General features: G+C 43.0%; 1 protein-coding gene across 2 annotated transcripts in view; it reads right to left on the bottom strand.

Moving 5' to 3' along the window:
• Positions 1–19,490, bottom strand: part of PLCB1 (phospholipase C beta 1) — a 637,760-nt gene that overhangs the window by 26,751 nt on the left and 591,519 nt on the right. Inside the window, exon 32 of one of the 2 annotated variants that reach the window (XM_024192885.2) lies at positions 8,574–8,638. The exons of the other annotated variant lie outside the window; for it this stretch is intronic. Within the exon in view, the coding sequence (XP_024048653.1) occupies positions 8,600–8,638 (39 nt within the window). The 3' untranslated portion in view covers positions 8,574–8,599. The remainder of the gene's footprint in view (positions 1–8,573; positions 8,639–19,490) is intronic. 2 annotated transcript variants of the gene reach the window in all.

The raw sequence follows: 19,490 nt of genomic DNA, 5'->3' as shown, positions 1-19,490 counted from the left end.
TTCAGGCTAGCAACTTGTAATGTCACACCCCATGAACTGCAGCATCAGTCATCTGGATCTGACTGCTTACACAGAAGGGGAATTGGAAACATTAAAATATTATAAAAAGAAGAGAAACTAGCTCAAGATGAATGATTAGGAAGGCTGGAAGAGGACACATGAGAAAACTGCTCTCCTCTCAATTATTTTAAAAGCAGTGTAATAGAATATGTTATAATCAGGGCCCCCTGTAAGCTGGCCACGCAGAATTCATCCTGTGCCACAGAACTGTGCTTGAGAATCTCAGCTTTCATTTTTAAAAACTGTTTCTAGCACTTGCTATTGCAGATATACACTCAGGTGATGTTTTAAGTTAAAACCTATGCAATGATGCCTGTCTGAGTCTGCAGAGAGCCTGAAACAATAGCTCTAAGAGATGTGAATTGTCCCAATTCCCATGGACTCTGCTACTACAATTGGCATTCTCCCAAAATACTGCGGAATTTGCAGTTTTGTGCCTGTCTCCTTGCCCAGCCCTGCCAAGATCTGCCTTGTCTTCTCCAGCTTTGCCCTCAAGGCAAATTAATTAAATTACAGTGCATGCTTCCTGCACTGTTTGATGGAGCCAGGTTTTGGGGAGCCAGGATGGGAGTCCAACTTGCAGGCAGGGAGTGTGGGAGCCAGAAGGGTAGACTAGTGATCTGGGCCTGGGAAGCCAGGGAGATAAGCTGCTGAAGTTGGCTACCAGCATCCCACTTCTCTGGCATACATGAAAGCAAAGAGGTAGTCAGCCAGGCCATCTGGACAACACCGCAGGAGCCAAGGCCTAGGGAGTGGAGCTGGGTCGGAAAACACAGCAAACAAAACCCATCTTTAAAATAAAATCACGGTCAAAAATAACCGTGGATGATTTTTTCACCAATGAGTATTTTCAAGCATGTGCCATGGTTGGTTCGGTGGGGGTGGGAATAAATGGTGATAGGGTAAGTTAACAATGAAGCAGAATTTAGGGGTTGTTGCCAGAGAATTTGGTCCCATTGCGCTACTGAGGACCTTGTGTATTGAGAAAGTGATTGACGGTGGGTTATAATTCTCAGAATGTTCCATAGCCTCAGCTCCATTCAACATTCTATACTGATACCTCCAATGTGTTTTAACAGTCTTTTCTGCAGCAGTATCCACTATGTGCAATAAAGGGCACATTACTAAAAGAACAATGGAGGAGTTTAATTCCCATAAATGTCATTAGTTCTAATAGGAGTACTGACTCTAAAGTCCTAAACGCTGCACTGAAAATTTAGCCTTTGTAGCATTTCCACAGAAAGGACTGTTTTAAAAGAAGGTACCTTGGATTGTGAATTCTCTAGGGCACCGACCATATCTTTGTACGGGTTTGTACAAATTATGGAATGGAATGCTCATTCTGATTGGTACCTCTGGATTCTAGCGTAATGTACCTATTGAATAATAACTACTGTAAGATTTAATCTTTACTAATAACTTCTGAAACACTGAAGTTCAGTAGCAACTATTTGCGGAAATAATCCCTCCTACATATTTCATGGCATGAAATTTATTTGTGTGTTTTTAACACCTACTTCATGAAAATAAAGATGTCAGAATGTGATCTGCCAAGTGCAATATTATTCCCATAAGCCATGCTGTAACTAGATATAGAAGCTGACACTACACCAGGCAGACTTCCAGCTCCAAACAACAGCGACTGCAAATTTTAGCCTGCAGCGCTGATTCAGGAAAGCAACCTGATGCAGAACAGCGCTCAAGCTTGTGGTCAAAACCCACTGAAGGACTTTAGAATGTGCTTAATGTTAAATACGGGCTTCAATGCTGTCCTGAACAGGACTGATTTATGCATGTATGTAAAAGCTTTCCTGAATCAAGGCTTCTGGTATGAGTAAATTATGGCAGGACTCACTAGCTGCTAGTAGCCAGGCTCACGATACGGGCTCGATTCTTATGAGGCCCCATGTACAGTACAGACTTGTGACTGTATTTCCTCCTATTCTTTCTTAAAATCATCAAATTAGCCCTCTTACCGCAGGCATCTGTCAACCACAATGTCATTAACCGGCGGAAAGAAAATTCCTCCTACACCTATGTGTAGCAGAATACAGTGGGTAGTGAACTCAGTGAATCGCTGCATGAAGTTGTGCAACTAGATCTGATGAATTCAGCCAGACATGCCTAACTACCATCAATGCTAACGAGAGTTATACATTATATTATACATTATATATACGAGTGGGCATACGCTTTGGCCATGAATTCTGTTGAAGCAAAACCTGATGCTATCTCATGTGGGAGTAAGGGCCATGTGATCCCCTGAAAGGATTCCCATTCCTCTCCCTCCTTCTGTATAGCTTGTCCTCTTTCCATCTTGCAGAGAAGCTATTGGGGAGAGGGTGAGCTTGGGGGCTCAAAATGACCCTTACCCTTTGGTTGTGGAGGCCTGGGTGGCCCAAATTAGGAGATACAGATCAGGGTTTGGCTCATGTTTGGGACAGCACTGAAGACACAGAGAGAGAGAGAGAGAGTCTAAAGGAGCAGCTGAAAGCACTGGGGCTGTCTGTGGAAGAAACCTGGGGAGAGATTTCCAGGTCAGGGTGCAGGCTGAAAAGAATGCTCTTGGTGTTGAGAGCAAAAGAAGCTGTTTCCTGAAATTTGATTACTTTTGTGTTCAGAAACAGTTCAGTTAAATGCTGGTACTGTGACAAAATTGGCCACAAAAAGAAGGATCCTTATAAATTTATGGCTGTCACAAGGGTCTAGTGAAAGCCTCTCTCCCAGTTTGGGAAAGGGGGGAACACCAATCTGAAGGGGCAAAACTTGGAATACAAGGATCAGTCCCAGAATTTTTGTTTAAATGTGGGCCATTAAACAACAGTAAAGGGAGTTGGGCTATTGAGTCTATAATAGGATCTGTAATGTGTATAGGGGTAATTGATACAGGCTCAAACATAACAGTTATTAGCCCAGACACTAAAAAGTCTAGGAATCCCAAACTGAACCCCCTAATTGGTCTCCAGTGGAGACAGAGACTGGGGTCAGGGAACCAGTTCGAAAACTGGGTTTGAAGATTGGACCTCTGAAATTGGAGCAAGAAATCTGGATGGCAGAAACAGTGGGTGAGCTAATAATTGGCTTGGATTTCATTGTGGCTAATAACTGTGCAACCAATGCCAGGCATTGGTATCTTACAAATGGGTATCTTACAAATTCAGTCTGTGGAAATTCCCTATAAAGATATGGCCCACCTGAGACAAATGGTTTATAAGCAACTGGTTTGCAGTGAACTAATTGTCCTGCTCTGAAGGGGCAGGGACCATTATAACAGCTACATGCCGTGGTAGCTTTCCAGCAAGGGCAAGATGCAGAGCTTTGAAATCTGTTTTGAGACCCAGGGTCTTGGGGGAATCCCAAGTGATGGACACAGGTAGCAGCTGTTTGTACCAGATGCAATGAAATAGGAGGGTCTGAGTTGATGTCATGGTCTTAAAACTGTTGGACATTAGGGAGAACCCCTGATGTAAGATCATATGGGGAAACCTTTAAAAGGAGGGACCTGGTCTGGTTCCACAATCCTAGAAGAAAGAAGGGTAGGAGGCCTAAACTGGATAAAACTTGGGAGGGAACCCTATACAGTACGGACTCAAATCAATGAAACGGTATACATGATATAGTTGGGTCACAGGACTAAACCCAACATTATCCAAAAGAACCTTCTGAGAAGATATCGGGGGACAGAATTTCAGTTTTGCTGCCCTCTGAATCTGAGAATGTAGCTGTCGAAGTTGAGACTGGAAAAGTTGTTACAGAGTGAATTCTCCTCAAAGGTGGGGTCTGCCTCAGCCAGCAAATTCCACATAAACAAGTCTTTAGGGTCTGCTTGACATGAAACCCAGGATGAGAAAAGAGATTTGGGAGGAAATAAAATTCTTTTGGGTTGGTGATGTGAAAACATCTTGACAGAAAGACACTATACATATGTAAATAGTTAATCTTGTATTATTCTGAATGTTTTAATTTTTTTTTCTCTTTGGGATGGGGCTGGTGAGTGTCACAGTTTTAAGCCTCACTGGGACAACGGGTGAAGCTGAGGTGTGTGTGTGTGAAGGGTGTTGTTATGAGCTGGGTGAAACATTTCTATGGATTGAGATTGACGGGTGTGAGCCCACCCTTCAATTAACATGACTGTAAGCATAAGGCCCACCTAAGACAAAAGAAGTCTGTGGACCTGCCCAGGACCTTTTGCTGAACATTGTTTTGGGTAGGAGTGTATGTTTGTGTGTGGGAAGTCAGAACAAAAAGTAACTGCCTACAGACAAAAAGGACTGAGAGAGAGAGAGACCGTCATAAGGAGCTGCTACTCGAAAGAATGGTGGCTGACCCTGGAAAAAACCTGGGGAGAGGTTTTTGGGTCGGCTTGCAGGCTGAAAAGAATGCCTTTTGTGCTGTGAGCAAAAGTAGCTGTTTCATACTATTTGGTTCCTTCTGCACTCAGAAAACAATGGGTTTTGTACATTCCTTGTCAATAAAAAAGACTGCATCAAAGAAAATACCAGACTCCATCAATTTCTCCTTCCAACTGGAACATTGCACACGGCCCAAACTTTACCTAGCTGCTCAGGTCAAAAGGGGCAACAATCATTAACACTAATATTTCTGACTTTCTAAACGTTAGTTATTTCAAAAAAACTGAGCTCTAGTCTAGCCCTTCAGCTTTTCAGGAAAGAAGACAGTACATCTCCTAGAAGCAGAAATCAATATCCTCATGACATTTGCATATAAACAAAGAACTCTCAGCTCCCTGGCAAACTGTTGCCAATTTATTGCTGCCGTCTCCCGTAAATCACCCAGGCTGTTCCTTCTGCACATCATCAGGATACCGAGGTATTTATTATGCTCTCACAGTACCACTTGCTTTTGTTGCAACAAGTTTGCTCATGAAAATGCTTGTTCAGTGCTTTCCTGTATATCGATAGTTGAACCTAGAGCTCATGACAAGCAAGGACCAACCCTAGGAGTTTTGTGGCCTAATTCTGCCAAGCTGAGAGAAGAAAACTAAGCACTATTTAGAGTGAAATGTCTGCTTTAAACACATTGTGTTTCACAAGTTAATTATTCTCTTTGCAAGAGATCTTACAACAACTAAAAACATTAAAATAAGAGATTATAAACATGCAACAGTATGTATAGATACTAGGGTTGCCAATTTTCTAATCACAGAAAACCGAACACCCCTGCCCCGCCCCTACTCCAAGGCCCCACCCCTGCTTGCTCAATCCCCCACCCCCCTCACTCTTCCCCACCCTCACTCACTTTCGCCGGGCTGGGGCAGGGGGTTGGGGTGCTGGGGGTTGATGGCTCTAGCTGGGGGTGGGGCCAGGGATGAGGGGTTTGGGGTGCAGGAGGGGGCTCCGGGCTGGGCCAGAGGGTTGGGTGCGGGGAGGGTAATGGCTCCAGCCGGGGGTGCGGCTGGGGATGAGGGGCTTGGGGTGCAGGAGGGAGCTCTGAGCTGGGCCAGGGGGTTGGGGTGCAGGGGGGGGATGCGGGGTCCCGGCGGCGTTTACTGCAGCTCCGAGGAAGCCGGAGCCAGGTCCCTGTGCATGGGCGGCCAGACGGCTCTGTGTGATGCGCGCTGCCTTTACACCCGCAGGCACCACCCCACACAGGTCCCAATGGTCGTGGTTCCTGGCCAATGGGAGCTGCAGAGCCGGTACTCGGGGCAGGGGCATCATGCAGATCCTCCCAGTCCTTGGCCACCTCAGCTTTTAGGGGCCGCAGGGACCTGATGGCCGCTTCCGGGAGCAGCATGGAGCCAGGGCAGGTAGGGAGCCTGCCTTAGCCCTGGGCCCTTGCTGTGCCGCCAACCAGACTTTTAACGGCCCAGTTGGTGGTGCAGACTGGAGCCACCAGGGTCCCTTTTTGACCGGGCATTCTGGTTGAAAACCGGATGCCTGGCAACCCTAATAGATACGTGAAGACTATGGTAGCATCCATGTGGTCAGAAGACAGATCATGCACATCAGAAAACCAATGTGACTCAAATTAAGGTGACATTTTAAGCATCAATAAACATATACATTATTTATTATTTCTATTACAGTAGAGCCTAGAGGCCAGGGCCGCAAACTGCTGTCATCATGGCAAATCCCAAAGGGATGTAGCCATCTTGCAGACTGAGTGTTGCCTGGATCGATTTCTAACTAGTTCCTGAAGATGGTCCCAATATGGTAGGCTCTATATGAACATATAATATCCTCTACTTCAAACAGGAGTTAATTCATTGAAGTCCTATGGCCTGTGTTATACACAGATGACTCAACTGGTCCCTTCTAGCTTTATAATCTATGAAGCTGGGAAGAGACAGTCCCTCCCTCAAAGCTTTTACAATCTAATTGTAAGTCTACAGAAAACAGGTGGATAAAACAACACATGGGGGAGCACAAGGAAGCAATGAAATGATAGTGGCCAGCATGGAAAACAGATCAAAGCAACCAAGATGCCTAACCACTATTGACTTTGTTGTAGCCACCACAGTAGAAAGGAGTGTAACTCTAGATCCAAACAAGCTGTGATCCTGAGCTACTGATAGCAAGGATTATGAATTACAGAAAGAGAGAGGTATTTATTTTCAAGGCGCATAGGAATCTTGTGTTAAAAATGTTTGAGGAGAGCTACAGAGATTGCAGTAAATTACATCTTCTCTCCCTCCATTACTGCCAGACCACTTCCCCACCACAGATCTCTGTCTCAGCAGTACCACCTTGTGTGGCTCAATCATCTCCTTCTTTAAGATTAGATGTCTGAGGTCCTCCTCCAAATATCTGTAACCATCAATTGCAATGCCCTGCATTTTTAAAGATTATGGGATAATTTGTGGCTTTGCCAAAGCCCTGAGCAAGGGGCAACAACATGTGGTTGTGCTTTCCCAGAAGCACACCAGTAACTAGATTGTGACTTAGAGTCAAAATCGGCATCTTGGAGGGCTGGGGTGAGGACCTGCAAAAGACTGACAGCTGGCACAAATTGCTTCACTTGTGTGTGTTCCACTCACTTCTCAGCCCCCCTCTTCCTCTATGTTTACCTGTACGGAAGGAGGAGAAGTAGCGGTTCTGTGAAGGCTGTTGCCCCTTAATCCTCCGTCACCATCTGGCCCTAAGACACTGAAAAATATCTATTGTATGCAAACAAAGGTAAGTGCCTTCCTAGCGATTATCTGAAATCCTTTACTATGGGAACTCTCCAATGGGAAATTATGTTCTGTTACAATACTTAGTTCCCTCCTTGCTAGTCCCCCCAAAGCGACAGCACTTCAAAAGAACTTGTTCTTATTCCATCAGCAAGACACAAAGCATATTAAAACATTCAGAAAGGTAGAATCAGTATGGCAAAAGATCAGCACAAAGCAAACTAAAATGACTGATTAATAATCAAAGCAGTTTATTTTCATCCCCTAGACAGAAGAAAACCTGAGATCCCATACACATCCGCATCTACAAGCAGCTGTCCCACGCTTCCTTCCTCCTACACAATCACATCCTCACTGCTCTGTGACACACAATCAAACTCTTATCTCTTCTGCTAGGGCATTTTTGGCATCAACCCTTCTATAAAGCAAATTTAAAGAAAGAAATTATTTTCTTATACTGTACTTTCATCTTTCCTGGTGGGTGTGCCTGTCTTTTCCTCAGTTTTCTTCATTTCCACCAGAATAATTTCCCTCTTTTGTCTCTTAATCTCTCCTTGTGGCTCCACTAATTTCCCGTTCCTTCCCTTTCACTGACATAAATTCATTCTGCTTGCCACAATTTTCCCTACCTCTCCCGTCCCCTGGTTACCTCTCTTCACCTCCCCCGTCCCTATGACCTGTTGCCTTGGCACTCTCTTCTGAACCCTATTAGCTTGTGCTCCTCCCTTTTTCCTATCAACAAGGCTTGAATCTCCCCTTCCCTCACGCCTCTAATGCTTTTCGTGCCCCACTCTGTCCCACTTCCCTTCCTCTCTCTGATGCTGCCAGTCCTTGATGCCCTCCTCTGGAGACTTTAAGTCCCCTCTTCTCCTTCCCCATAATCTTTCTTTACTTTTTCAGGGGACTTTCCAGTAGTCTATGGGAAACAGGGCTTTAGCCTTCTGTGGGTAGTCTCGGGGGAATAGGATTTTGGCTTTGACTTGCTACAGTGGGGTAGGCTGAGAGATTTAACAGAAGATGCTCAGATGATCAAAAGGGCAGTGGAGATGGCTGCCTGAAAAACTTTTATATTCATGCTGCTACATGCATCTCCTGATCACTGCATTAGAGGTGAGGCAAAAGCATTACAAACAAAACAGTGGGGTGGGGCGTGATGCGAAGAAGCCACAAACTGCTTTCCCAGTCTAAAAAGAATATAACCACCAGTGGCAACATACGTTACGCAGCCAGCAGATAATAAAAGGGCTCAAAACCTTCAGAGATTTCAGTTATCAGGTGAACCAATGGGAAGTAAACTGTGGACCCTACCAACTCACGTTTTGACAAGAAAAATGAAAACAACATTAGCATTACTAGATAAGAAGGGGAACGTTTCACTCACTTTCACTATAGTCTCATATTCCATTTCTACTTCTGTTTTTCCTCTACTTCTTGTTCTTCTATGCTCTTTAAAACAAAACCAAGGATCATTTCAATTTTAGGTGATTAGCAATTACTCTAAACTAAAATTACATAATTTTGTGCAGTACAAAAAAGTAACCTCTCTTTTATCTAGGCACTTAATGAACAACAGAAAGATCACTCTGCCCTTCTAAGTGCTGGCTCATTAATATTTGACCAGTTGGTAGGAACACATTAGGCAGTGAATTTGACCAGTTGGTAGGAACACATTAGGCAGTCAAACCAATCTAGGAAACATAACCTGTCACTCTTTATTAAAAGAGGACAATGTTTCAACATGCTTCTGTGTGGGAAGTCTGAGCTTGGGTGCAGCTGGAGCTCAGGCACATTGAAGAAAAAAGAATTTCCTCAAAAAAGAGACATATTCTTTCGATAGGGGGAAAAAAGTGTATTTCCATAAGGACAATGGCAATCAGCCATGCCACCTCTGGTTCCTATTAGGAGGAGTATCTAAGGCCACTACAGATATATCACCTCAGTCTCTGATCATGCCAGATTTCTCAAACTAAGCGGGATTGGCCTTAATCAGTTCTTAGATAGGAGATCTTCAAGCAAAACCTCAGAATGCTTCAGAAAGTGGTGCTAGAGAATCAACAGATGGAACACTTCCTTCTGAGTCAGTATTGAACCAATGCCTGAGCAGAGGGAGCTACTGGGCATCATGCTGTTGGAGGTGATGTTTTCGGGGTAAGGTATAAAACCAATATTCTGATGCACCAAAAACAAACAAAACAAAACAAACCACCTAAATTTGCATTTGATTTCCAGTGTCAAAATTCATATTTGGGTCATTTAAAAGAGTGGCAGGATTTTCATATTACCCCACCCTCTTAGCAGGCATTGGAACCCTCCAGAGAGCTGCAGGCTAGTTATTGCTGACTCTCTGGGACAGGTGTAGCTCATAATACACCACCCCGAATGTAAAGGGGATAAAGGTAGCCTTCTGTAAGAGAGTACAGGCCTGGGTCAGAGAGGCCCCGAAGGAAAGAACTCTAGCCTAGAAGCATCCAAAAAACTCCAAGGGGTCCACGTAGGACAATTACCTTGAAGGTTATCTTTTTGTTAGTAAAACTATACTTCAGAAAGGTAACTTTTTGGCGCTGACTAAAGTGTAGCTTTTATTTGGAGCTGGATTAGAACACCATCAGTTTACATACAAATATATGTTCCCTACTAAAATTACTTTTCCACTTGCGATTGGCAGCATATTCTTCGTCTATTGTCCTAAACTGTTGTGCAGCATTGCTGTGTGGTAACAGCTGATATTTCACCCCAGCAGAGATTGCAGTGGTGAGTGATGTGATTGCTGCATGTTGATGGGAGCTGCATGAATAAGGACTGCAGTTCTAGTTCTGTTTGTAGGAGTTAAAACTTCATGGCTATTTTTGCAGTACAGTGGGTGCTATTAAAACCTTGGTGTCTACCACACCATGGCGTACCTGGTGCTCCATATATTCAGAATGAGAAATATTACCGACACCACTGTATATTTTAAATACATGGTGACACTGGGCCAAAGTCAGCCCTGGTATGATAGCTGGGCACAAATTAATGAAAGTCAATGATGCTTGGCCCTAGATGGTTGTCTGTTAAGTTTGTTAAGAAAGCATCGAAAACAAACTTTTCAACTGAAATAGAAAGAAATGAGTAGCACAAAGGTAAGAGTTTTCATGTTCTATTCTAATGAAAACAATAATAAAGTTTCTGTAACTTAGCAGCTGATGTAATACTTAAATTTTTCACAAAATGTTACCCCTTAAAGCATTTTTGTAAACTGATCATAATGACCAAGTCACTTCCTTGGCAATGGTGAAGAAGGAGAACAATGCATTTTATGCTTTGTGTGCTCATCTTATATTCATTTGGATTTATAAATGTCTTGTAATTGAATCACAGTGGAGAAAAAAATCATCATCAACTAACTTAATATGGCTGGATTTGAATGAAATTAATATGTAACAGAACTTACAAAGCCCTCTTATATTGCATCACAATGAAAGAATAAAACCACTTTATCTGTTTTCCCCTTGAACTCTCTTTCACCTTGGGCTGTAAAGCTACTACATTAGCAGTGACATAAATGGTGTTGTAAGTTACATGTTGGGTATAAGTTGGTCAGAAAATGGGCACTCGTGATAGTGGAGTTTGCAAAGTAAATCCATAATATATGCGGAGGGAGCAAAATGTGGGGATTACAGCAGAAAAAATGTAGCAGCGAGAAGGTGAAATGTACAGTGGGATGAGACGGCTGCTTTATTGTACATATTCCCTTGTTACTTTTCCTGGGGCACTTCAATTTCTGGCCCTTTTGGCCTGGAAGTTACACTTGTTTTGCATACCGGCTGACGGATAAATCAGTTGAAGTTGCATTATTTTAGCACTTGCACCAGTTTTATGCTACAATTATATGTGAGGTTTAAGTTACATTACCATTTTGTCACTGCAGAATTTGGCCTAGTTACTTCCAGGAGAGTTGCATCCATTACATAAGGTCTGAATTTGGCCCCTGGAATTTTCCTTAAAACAGACCTTGCAGCATACTAACTTCCATCCCAGGGCTAACTTATTTACTTTAATACTCCTCCTGTTCCTTACTTCAAGGATCTTATTTTTAGCCTACCTCCTTGTAAGTGCACATTTGCGTTTGTGAAAAGGCGTGTTTGCTTTGCATGCAAGCGATCCCAATTTTACATACTCACAGGGCTAGATAGGTATTCCTGTAGCCTTGTTTGTTCACAGTTGGGGATCTGGGTGTGCACACGGTGAGGGGCGTGTGCAAAGTATGTGCACATTTGCGAACATGCAAATAACACCTAGCTGGAAGCTGAAAATCAGGTTCAAAATGGCTCATCACTTCGAAAAAACAACATCCAAAAGTGACAATAAAACAATTCTCCTCTGCCATACTTGGGATTTTCACCTTCCTTATTAGCAAGTACCCAAAACACAGTCAATCAAATGTAACAGAGATATCTGTATAGCAGCTGTAGCTAACTGACAGCCTGAATTCCTCTGTGATATAAAGTTACAACATATGACACCCTAGTTCGAATTAAGGTTCACATAATTCAAATTCTACAATATTTTCAGAGCTTATATTATATATATGCTCTGCCACTATTGCTATTTTTTTATCCAATTAGCACGAGCCTATCAGACATTATAAATCATGTGTTGCACACACATATTTACCACAGAGTGCTCGCTTGCTATGGAGTTCCAGTCAGCGAACAGAATTGTCTTGCAGCATAAGAAAGAGAGAGTCAGGAAGAAACACAAGGATTAAAATGAACTCCGAATTTGAAGCTCTTTTGATTTCATTTGTTACGACTACATTTATTGTATTGTAAGTTACATGGATCTTGCCTTTAAAAAACAGCAACTCCTTTATTCTAGCAAGGAATAGATTTTAGATGCCTTTGTGCATGCACAGTAGTCATGTTAAATGGCTTTTGGTGAAACATTTTAAATCTGCAGATAATTAATGCAACACAGACAGAACGTACTGCTTCCCAAATCATAAAAATGCACCTGAATAGCTATTAGTCACAGTAATGTTCAGGGAACATCACAGAGAGAAGACACTATGCTTCTGAATGACGGACTAGCTCTTAGGAGATCAGAGTCAAATGAGTATATTTTTTCTGTTATCCATAATTAATTTGCAATGCTGTATTTTCCCAGCATTTATGTGGAGAAGCCCTACTACTATAAAGTACAAAAATCATTCAATGCAAGATAAGCATTTAAAATGCGAAGGTTATAAACATGTTTCATTTTATCTGACAATAGTCAATGTGTGGATGTCCTGTACTGTCCCAAAGTCCACCAAAAAGAGTGTTTTACATTTATGGTCTCAAAGTCCTTCTAGTGGTCCACCCTCCTTCTACTTTCAGACAGTTGAATTCTTGTCTGAGATCTGAGACTGAATACATTGAGTTTATGTTCGTAACTGCTTTTTATAACTCATGTTATACAGCAGCTGGGGAGTACAAATCTGTCAAAGGCTTTGTATGAGTACCTTCATTGTTAAGCATATTTTTTTCACTATATTGATTAGAAACTTGATTACGGTTTTTGTAATCTTTTCTTTGATATTAAGTAGAGCTGAATCATCTTCATTATAGTCTAAGCTCCAATCCTGCGAATACTTACAACACATGCTTAACTTTAAGACCATGTCTACACTGAGCAGCATGGAATCACTCGTGCTTAAAGTCAACCTCGTGCATGCTGTCTTTGTAGAACTGGGGCCTAGAACAGCATTCCAGGACAGCTCAACCTCCCTTCGGTTCATACTTTAAATTGTTTAATTGTTTTGCTGAGCAAAAGGTTTGTTTTCAATGAAATTGAATCATTTTACTACATAGGTAAATTTATCCAATTGTTTGAATTTTTTTTTAAATATAATTTTGCATGGCCTGTTTTCTCAGTGTTTGGATTTTTGCAAAAAAACTCAAATCTGGGAATAGTCAGTGTTTTTTGGGAGGATCAGCGGTGCTAAGTGTCCTGTAAATGGCATGGTGGATCAAGTGCGAGCCTAGAAGCCAAGTGGTCATGAGTTCTTTTACCGTCTCTGCCATCATCTGCCTCTAATAATACTCTCCAGTAAAGAAGCACTCTACAAATGTTAATTTGCAGTAGATAAATAGCCTCATTTCTAACAGATGAGGACAAATAAGGCTCAGAGGTGAATTAATATGCCTGTGGCCATGTAGAGGGGTTTGGCTCTCCAGGGTGGCGGGGAACCACACCGCCTCGCTACTTCCTTTCAGTTGTGACGGGGAATTAGCTTGGCCGCGGGAGTTTCTCTCCGTGGCAGCAGTAGAGGCAAAACACAACAGTTATTCACGCCCGGTCGGCGGGCAGTAGTGTGTCACGGTCTCAGGTCCTCAGACAGTCAACACACTGACATAGGCAGCTGTTCCTCTAGTGAGCTCTGGGGTTGGGCTTTTATACTTCCTGTCCTGCGCCTTGACCTCTGTGGGGCGGGCGCAGGATTCACTGGCTCTGCCCACTTTGGTGTCCGGAGAGGCTCGTCCTTTTCTGGGGGGTCGGGGAACTACACCGCCTCTCTACAGGCCATGAACCAATTTCTCAAGAGGGTTTGGTGGGCCTAGAAAGAGACACATAAAGGGCTAGATGGTCAGTGTGTGATCTAGACCAGGATGATGTTACGCTACCACTGGAGCAGCACAGGAGGGAGTTTGTTGTGATTTGGGGCGGCACAATCTCTCTCCCACTCACCTTGCTGCTCCAGATCAGCATATGCTCCCTGACACATGGGTATAAGTATGCTGTCAGATGCGCTGGGGGAGGGGTGGGGTGGAGTCAAGGCTCCCTCCCATTTCTCAGCCACCTGTACAAGGGCGAACATAGCTGTTCTGCAGTGCCTACTTCCCCTCCTGTATCTTATGCCCTCTTTGCTCCCTTGTGCCAGTACACACGACAAGCCACAATCTGGCGTTAAGTCATTATTGATACATAAGTAATTTCCTTTGTTGGCTGTATATCAGCCTGTGTTTTATTAGGGCCGACCCACAAAAGAGGGAAGAGGTGTTCCTTGACAAGAAGTGTAAGAGATCCATGGGTAAAAAAATTAATAAATAGGGTGTCCACCTGTGAATGCAGTGTTCCACGACATGCTGAAAAAGCTGATAGGACAGAACAGTGAAGTATTAAGTAAACTGAATATTGAATCATTTCAGTGTTGAATATTGAAACATTAAGATGAAATATGACACAGTAAAACACATAATTGGTTGTGTATAATTATTAAAGTTCTTCTTGTTGGAGAATATGTAGCATTATTATCAGTAGCTCTCAAAGTCTTTACAAAGCAGGTCAGTATCACTATCCCCACTTTACAGCTGAGGAAACGGAAGCATCTGGTGGGGAAGTGACTTGCACAACATCACCCAGCATTCTAGTGGCAGAGCTGAGAATTGCACCAAGGGTTCTTAAGTCCCACACCAAGTGTCCTAGCCACTAGGCCACAATGGCTCCCAAACTTACTGTTTGGGCAATTTTAAGGTCAAAGAATTCACACAAGTGGTAACTAATGTGGGGAACTGACCCTGGGAAATGAGTTAGGGCTTTGGTTAATTTGTTCTTATTGGGAATCAATTATTGTTAAATATTATTTTTCTGGGTAATAAACTCAGGGGTTCTCAAACTTCATTGCACCGCGACCCCCTTCTGACTACAAAAATTACTACACGACCCCAGGAGGGAGGACTGAAACCTGAGCCCGCCTGAGCCCCACTGCCCCGGGTCAGCCAAAGCCAAAGCCGGAGTCCCACCGCCTCAGGCAGGAGGGCCCATGGGCTTCAGCCCCAGGCAGGGGGCCTGTAACCTGAGCTGCGCTGCCCAGGGCTGAAGCCTTCAGGCTTCAGCTTCGGCCTCGGGTGGTGGGGCTCAGGCTTCGGCTCTGGCCCCAGCAAGTCTCAACCAGCCCTGGCGACCCCATTAAAATGGGATCGCAACCCAGGTTGGGGGCCTGACCCACAGTTTGAGAACCGCTGGGCTAGAGTGTAAGTCAAGTGCAGTACATAGCTACGCTGCCCTAAGAGCAAGACAGGAACCTGAATGTGACTCCAGGGATCACAATCAGCTCCCGGATTCTCCCTTTGCTCCATGGGGGAAGTCATTTGTTCAGGCCCTTTAGCTGGTACAACTTACTTGCCCCTCTGGGCTGGCTACGTACAGGGAGGAATGTGACTCTCCCCACCTATGTACGTGGAAGGTGGAGTAACAGCCCAGTAGCAGCTGTTGTCTCTCCCCGCTTCTCAGTGTGATGTGGGTAATCTACATGGGGATGTAAGGAGATCCATATGCCCCATTACTTCCCTGCTTGGGCATGCAACTCACAGCTGAGGCCTGTACACTTTGATCTCCAAATCAAATCTCCAATTTCCCCTGCTATCTCTATGATGAAACAACACATTTTGATTTGGAACATTGGGGGTTCAGAAATGTTGCTCGCCCTACCCCAGATCCAGTTCTAAGTCATACCTGTGTAAATCTGGAGTGACTCCACTGATATCACTGACGTGACTCCAGGTTTACACCGGTGCAACTGAGATCAGAATCAGACTGGACTAAGGACGCAACTTGTCTAAGAGTCTCCATGGTCTAGTGGATTTGGCATAAATTTATCAGTCTGACATTCTAACAATCCTGCCTGTGCTACTGTGTGACTTTCAGCAGATCTCCTGACCTCTATCAGCCCATCTGTAAAATGGGCTGAACTATATTTACCGACTTCAAACTTAATATGGTTTGTAAAAAGCTGAAAGTTAAAAGCATTGATAAGGCCACTATGCTGCAGAGGTGGGGCTAAAACGCGGCCTTTCTAGATCCTTATCTTGTGCTCAAAATGCACCAGACCATATGGTGTTGCTTTTTGGGGGGAGAGGGGTAGTGGGAGCTTCTTCTGTGAAAGGATTTAGTCCAATGCACCTCCTCAATGAGGTTGTACCAGAAAGAGCCTTTTGCAGTTCTCAAATGCCTTATCAAGAAAAATGCTGTCTCCTTAAACTTTATTAAAAATCAAAATTTGACGGTTTCAAAATCACAAACCAAATGAACAACAGAAGAAAAAACTTGTATGCAAAAGATTTTTCAGCAAATCATCATTATTTACTTTTATTTTGCCAGATTTAGTATATAAGCCAAATTACGGTTTTCAAGGTGCCACATGGGAAAGTCCCTTCTCCATTCTATATATTGTATAAGAAGCGATTTTCTTCGTTTTTAACCACACATTTTCAGCCGCATTCTCATCTGAAGCCAAAGTTAGCCTCATTCAGATAATATATTGAACGGATTCTGGTAAACTCATGCTGACTTAATATCAATTTGCTGAGTAGAAAATCCTGCTAATATTGAACGAATTCAGTACAACTGTGCCTATTTCAGATCAATTTACAATAAACAATTTCCTGTCAATTTAAAATCACAGATTTCCCGATCCAAGCAGCATTTAATCCTAAAAAATTACAGCACTCCACACAAATGGTTTTCAATTAACCCAGCCAGTGGTATATAATTCTATGTTTACAGTCTAGTTCCACAGTTTGTATGAACAACAAATCTATACAACAAGGGAATGGGCGGACTGAATACCTCCACACAGCCAATTTCACTTTTGAGTATTAGAGAATCAAAGAATGACACACTTACAATTTTATATACAGTCCAAGGGAGATCTGATTTCTTATTGGGCTGGAACCCTGTGGGACACAGGTGTGTATGTACCTCCCCCTTCCTGGATGCCCCAATTCCAGCTTCTCCCAGCCTTGCAGCAGAATAATAAACAGTTCTGCTGCCAATGGGAGGTCTGCAGGTTCAGAGGTGGCATCTCAGTTTGACCCTCACTGGCCCACGCTTTTGGTCTCAGGTTTCAACAAAAATACTTTCAACTGACTGAGTGTTTTAAGAGAACACCCATCCCTTTCTTTTCAGTGTTGTGTTAAGCAAACAGACTCAAAAGACAGTGGAATAGCAACTAGAAAAAAAGTCTGAACTTTGAGATCCCTGCCTAGTGCTTTGAGTGTATTGTCTCTGCACATTCACCCATATAAGATATGCAGCTGCCGCTTAGTGTCAGGACTTTGGGAACCTCCAGGACAGAGAACCACAGAAAGGTTCTCACCAAACTTCCAGAGCAGAATGTATAGAAGGGCCATGCCATCCTAAGCATATTAGCTCCTTCCTCTAAACCTTAGAGTTCTAGTGAAGAGCTCTGAGGAAGAAGGGAACATAGGCAGGTAGTGTGGACATGTAGGAGTAATACCTGAAATAACTAGTTAGTGGTGAATAAGCTTTCTTCCTTCTCTAATAATTGCCTCTGCACATTTCCCACTGCAGAGGATGTGAGGGAGATTCCCACACTTGAGCCATTCTTTTTAGGTGACAGATCTGAGGAACTGTCCCATGTTGAGGTGTCAATAGAGGAGATTCTGGAACAAATTGATAAATTACCATTTGGTCCTGGGTGACTTATTAGTATTTATTCACCCATGAGTTCTGAAGAAACTCAGATATGAAATTGCAGTACTAAGTGTGGTATGTAACCTATCGCTTAAATCAGCTTCTGTACCAGATGACTGGAGAACGGGTAATGTTATGCCAATTTTTAAAAAGGGTCCCAGATGCGATCCTGGCAATTACAGGCTGGTAAGCTTAACTTCTGTACTAGGCAAATTGGTTGAAACTATAATAAAGAACAGAATTATCAGACACATAGATGAACATGATTTGTTGAGGAGGAGTCAACACTGCTTTTGTAAAGGGAAATCATGCCTCACCAATCTAACAGAATTCTTGGAGGGGGTCAACAAACATGTGGACAAGGGTGATCCAGTGGCTACAGTGTACATGGACTTTCAGAAAGCCTTTGACAAGGTCCCTCACCAAAGGTTCTTAAACAAAGTAAGCTGCCATGGGTAAGAGGGAAGGTCCTCTCATGGATCAGTAACGGGGTAAAAGACAGGAAACAAAGGGTAGGGAGAAATGGTCAGTTTTCCAAATGGAGAGAGGTAAATATTGATTCCCTGAGGGATCTGTACTGGAACCAGTACTGTTCAACATATTCATAAATGATCTGCATAAAGGGTTAAACAATGAAGTGGCAAAATTTACAGATAATATAAAGTTTATCAAGATAGTTAAGTCCAAGGCAGCCTGCAAAGAATTACAAAAGGATCTCACAAAACTGGGTGACTGGGCAACAAAATGGCAGATGAAATTCAATGTTGGTAAATGCAAAGTAATGCACGTTGAAAACATAATTCCAACAATACATATGTAAATTAGCTGTTACCACTCAAGACAGAGATCTTGGGGTTGTTGTGGATAGCTCTCTGAAAACATCCGCTCAATGTGCAGAAGCAGTCAACAAATCAAACAGAATGTTAGGAACCAGTAGGAAAGGGACAGATAATATGTCAGAAAATATCATAATGCCACTATATAAATCATGGTATGCCAACACCTTAAATATTGTGTGTGGTTCTGGTCACTCCATCTCAAAAATATATTAGAAATGAAAAAGGTACAGAGAAGGGCAACAAAAATGATTAAGGATATGGAAAAGCTTCCATACGAGGAGATGTTAAAAAGATTGGGGCTGGTCAGCTTAGAAAAGAGACTGCTAAGGGGGACATGACAGAGGTCTATAAAGCATGAATGGTAATGAATGGTATGGAGAAAATAAATAAGGAAGTGTTATTTACTCCTTCACATAACACAAGAACCAGGGGCCACCCAATGAAATTAATAGGCAGAAGGTTTAAAACAAACAAAAGGAAGTACTACTTCACACAATGCACAGTCAACCTGTGGAACGTGTTGCCAAGGGATGTTGTGAAGGCCAAAACTATAACTGGATTAAAAAAGAATTAGATAAATTCACAGGGGACAGATCCATCAATGGCTATTAGCCAAGATGATCAGGGATGCAACCCCACGCTATGGGTGTCCCTAGGCCTCCGACTGCCAGATGCTGGGACTGGATGACAGGGGATGGATGACTTGATGATTGCCCTGTTCTGTTCATTCCCTTTGAAGCATCTGGCATTGGTCACTGTCAGAAGACAGGACGCTGGGCTACATAGACCATTGGTCTGTCCCAGTATGGCCATTCTTATGTTCTTGTCTAGGAACCGTAATTGCTCAGGAAGGTGTTCTGAGAAGTTCTTATCAATCAGAGAGCAGAATGGCTCTCCCGAAGCAAATATGAGTTCTAGATGCCAAGGTGAGAAAGTAGTGGTGTATAAATGTATTAACAGAGCTCCAGATAGAAGCCCTACAGATTTCTAAAATACAAAGGAAT

This window comes from Terrapene carolina, unplaced genomic scaffold (genome assembly GCF_002925995.2).
Source record: "Terrapene carolina triunguis isolate 2854851 unplaced genomic scaffold, T_m_triunguis-2.0 Scaffold132, whole genome shotgun sequence".
NCBI lineage: Eukaryota > Metazoa > Chordata > Testudines > Emydidae > Terrapene > Terrapene triunguis.
Note: the sequence above shows the minus strand (reverse complement) of the source record. Positions and strands in the feature narration are given on the sequence as shown.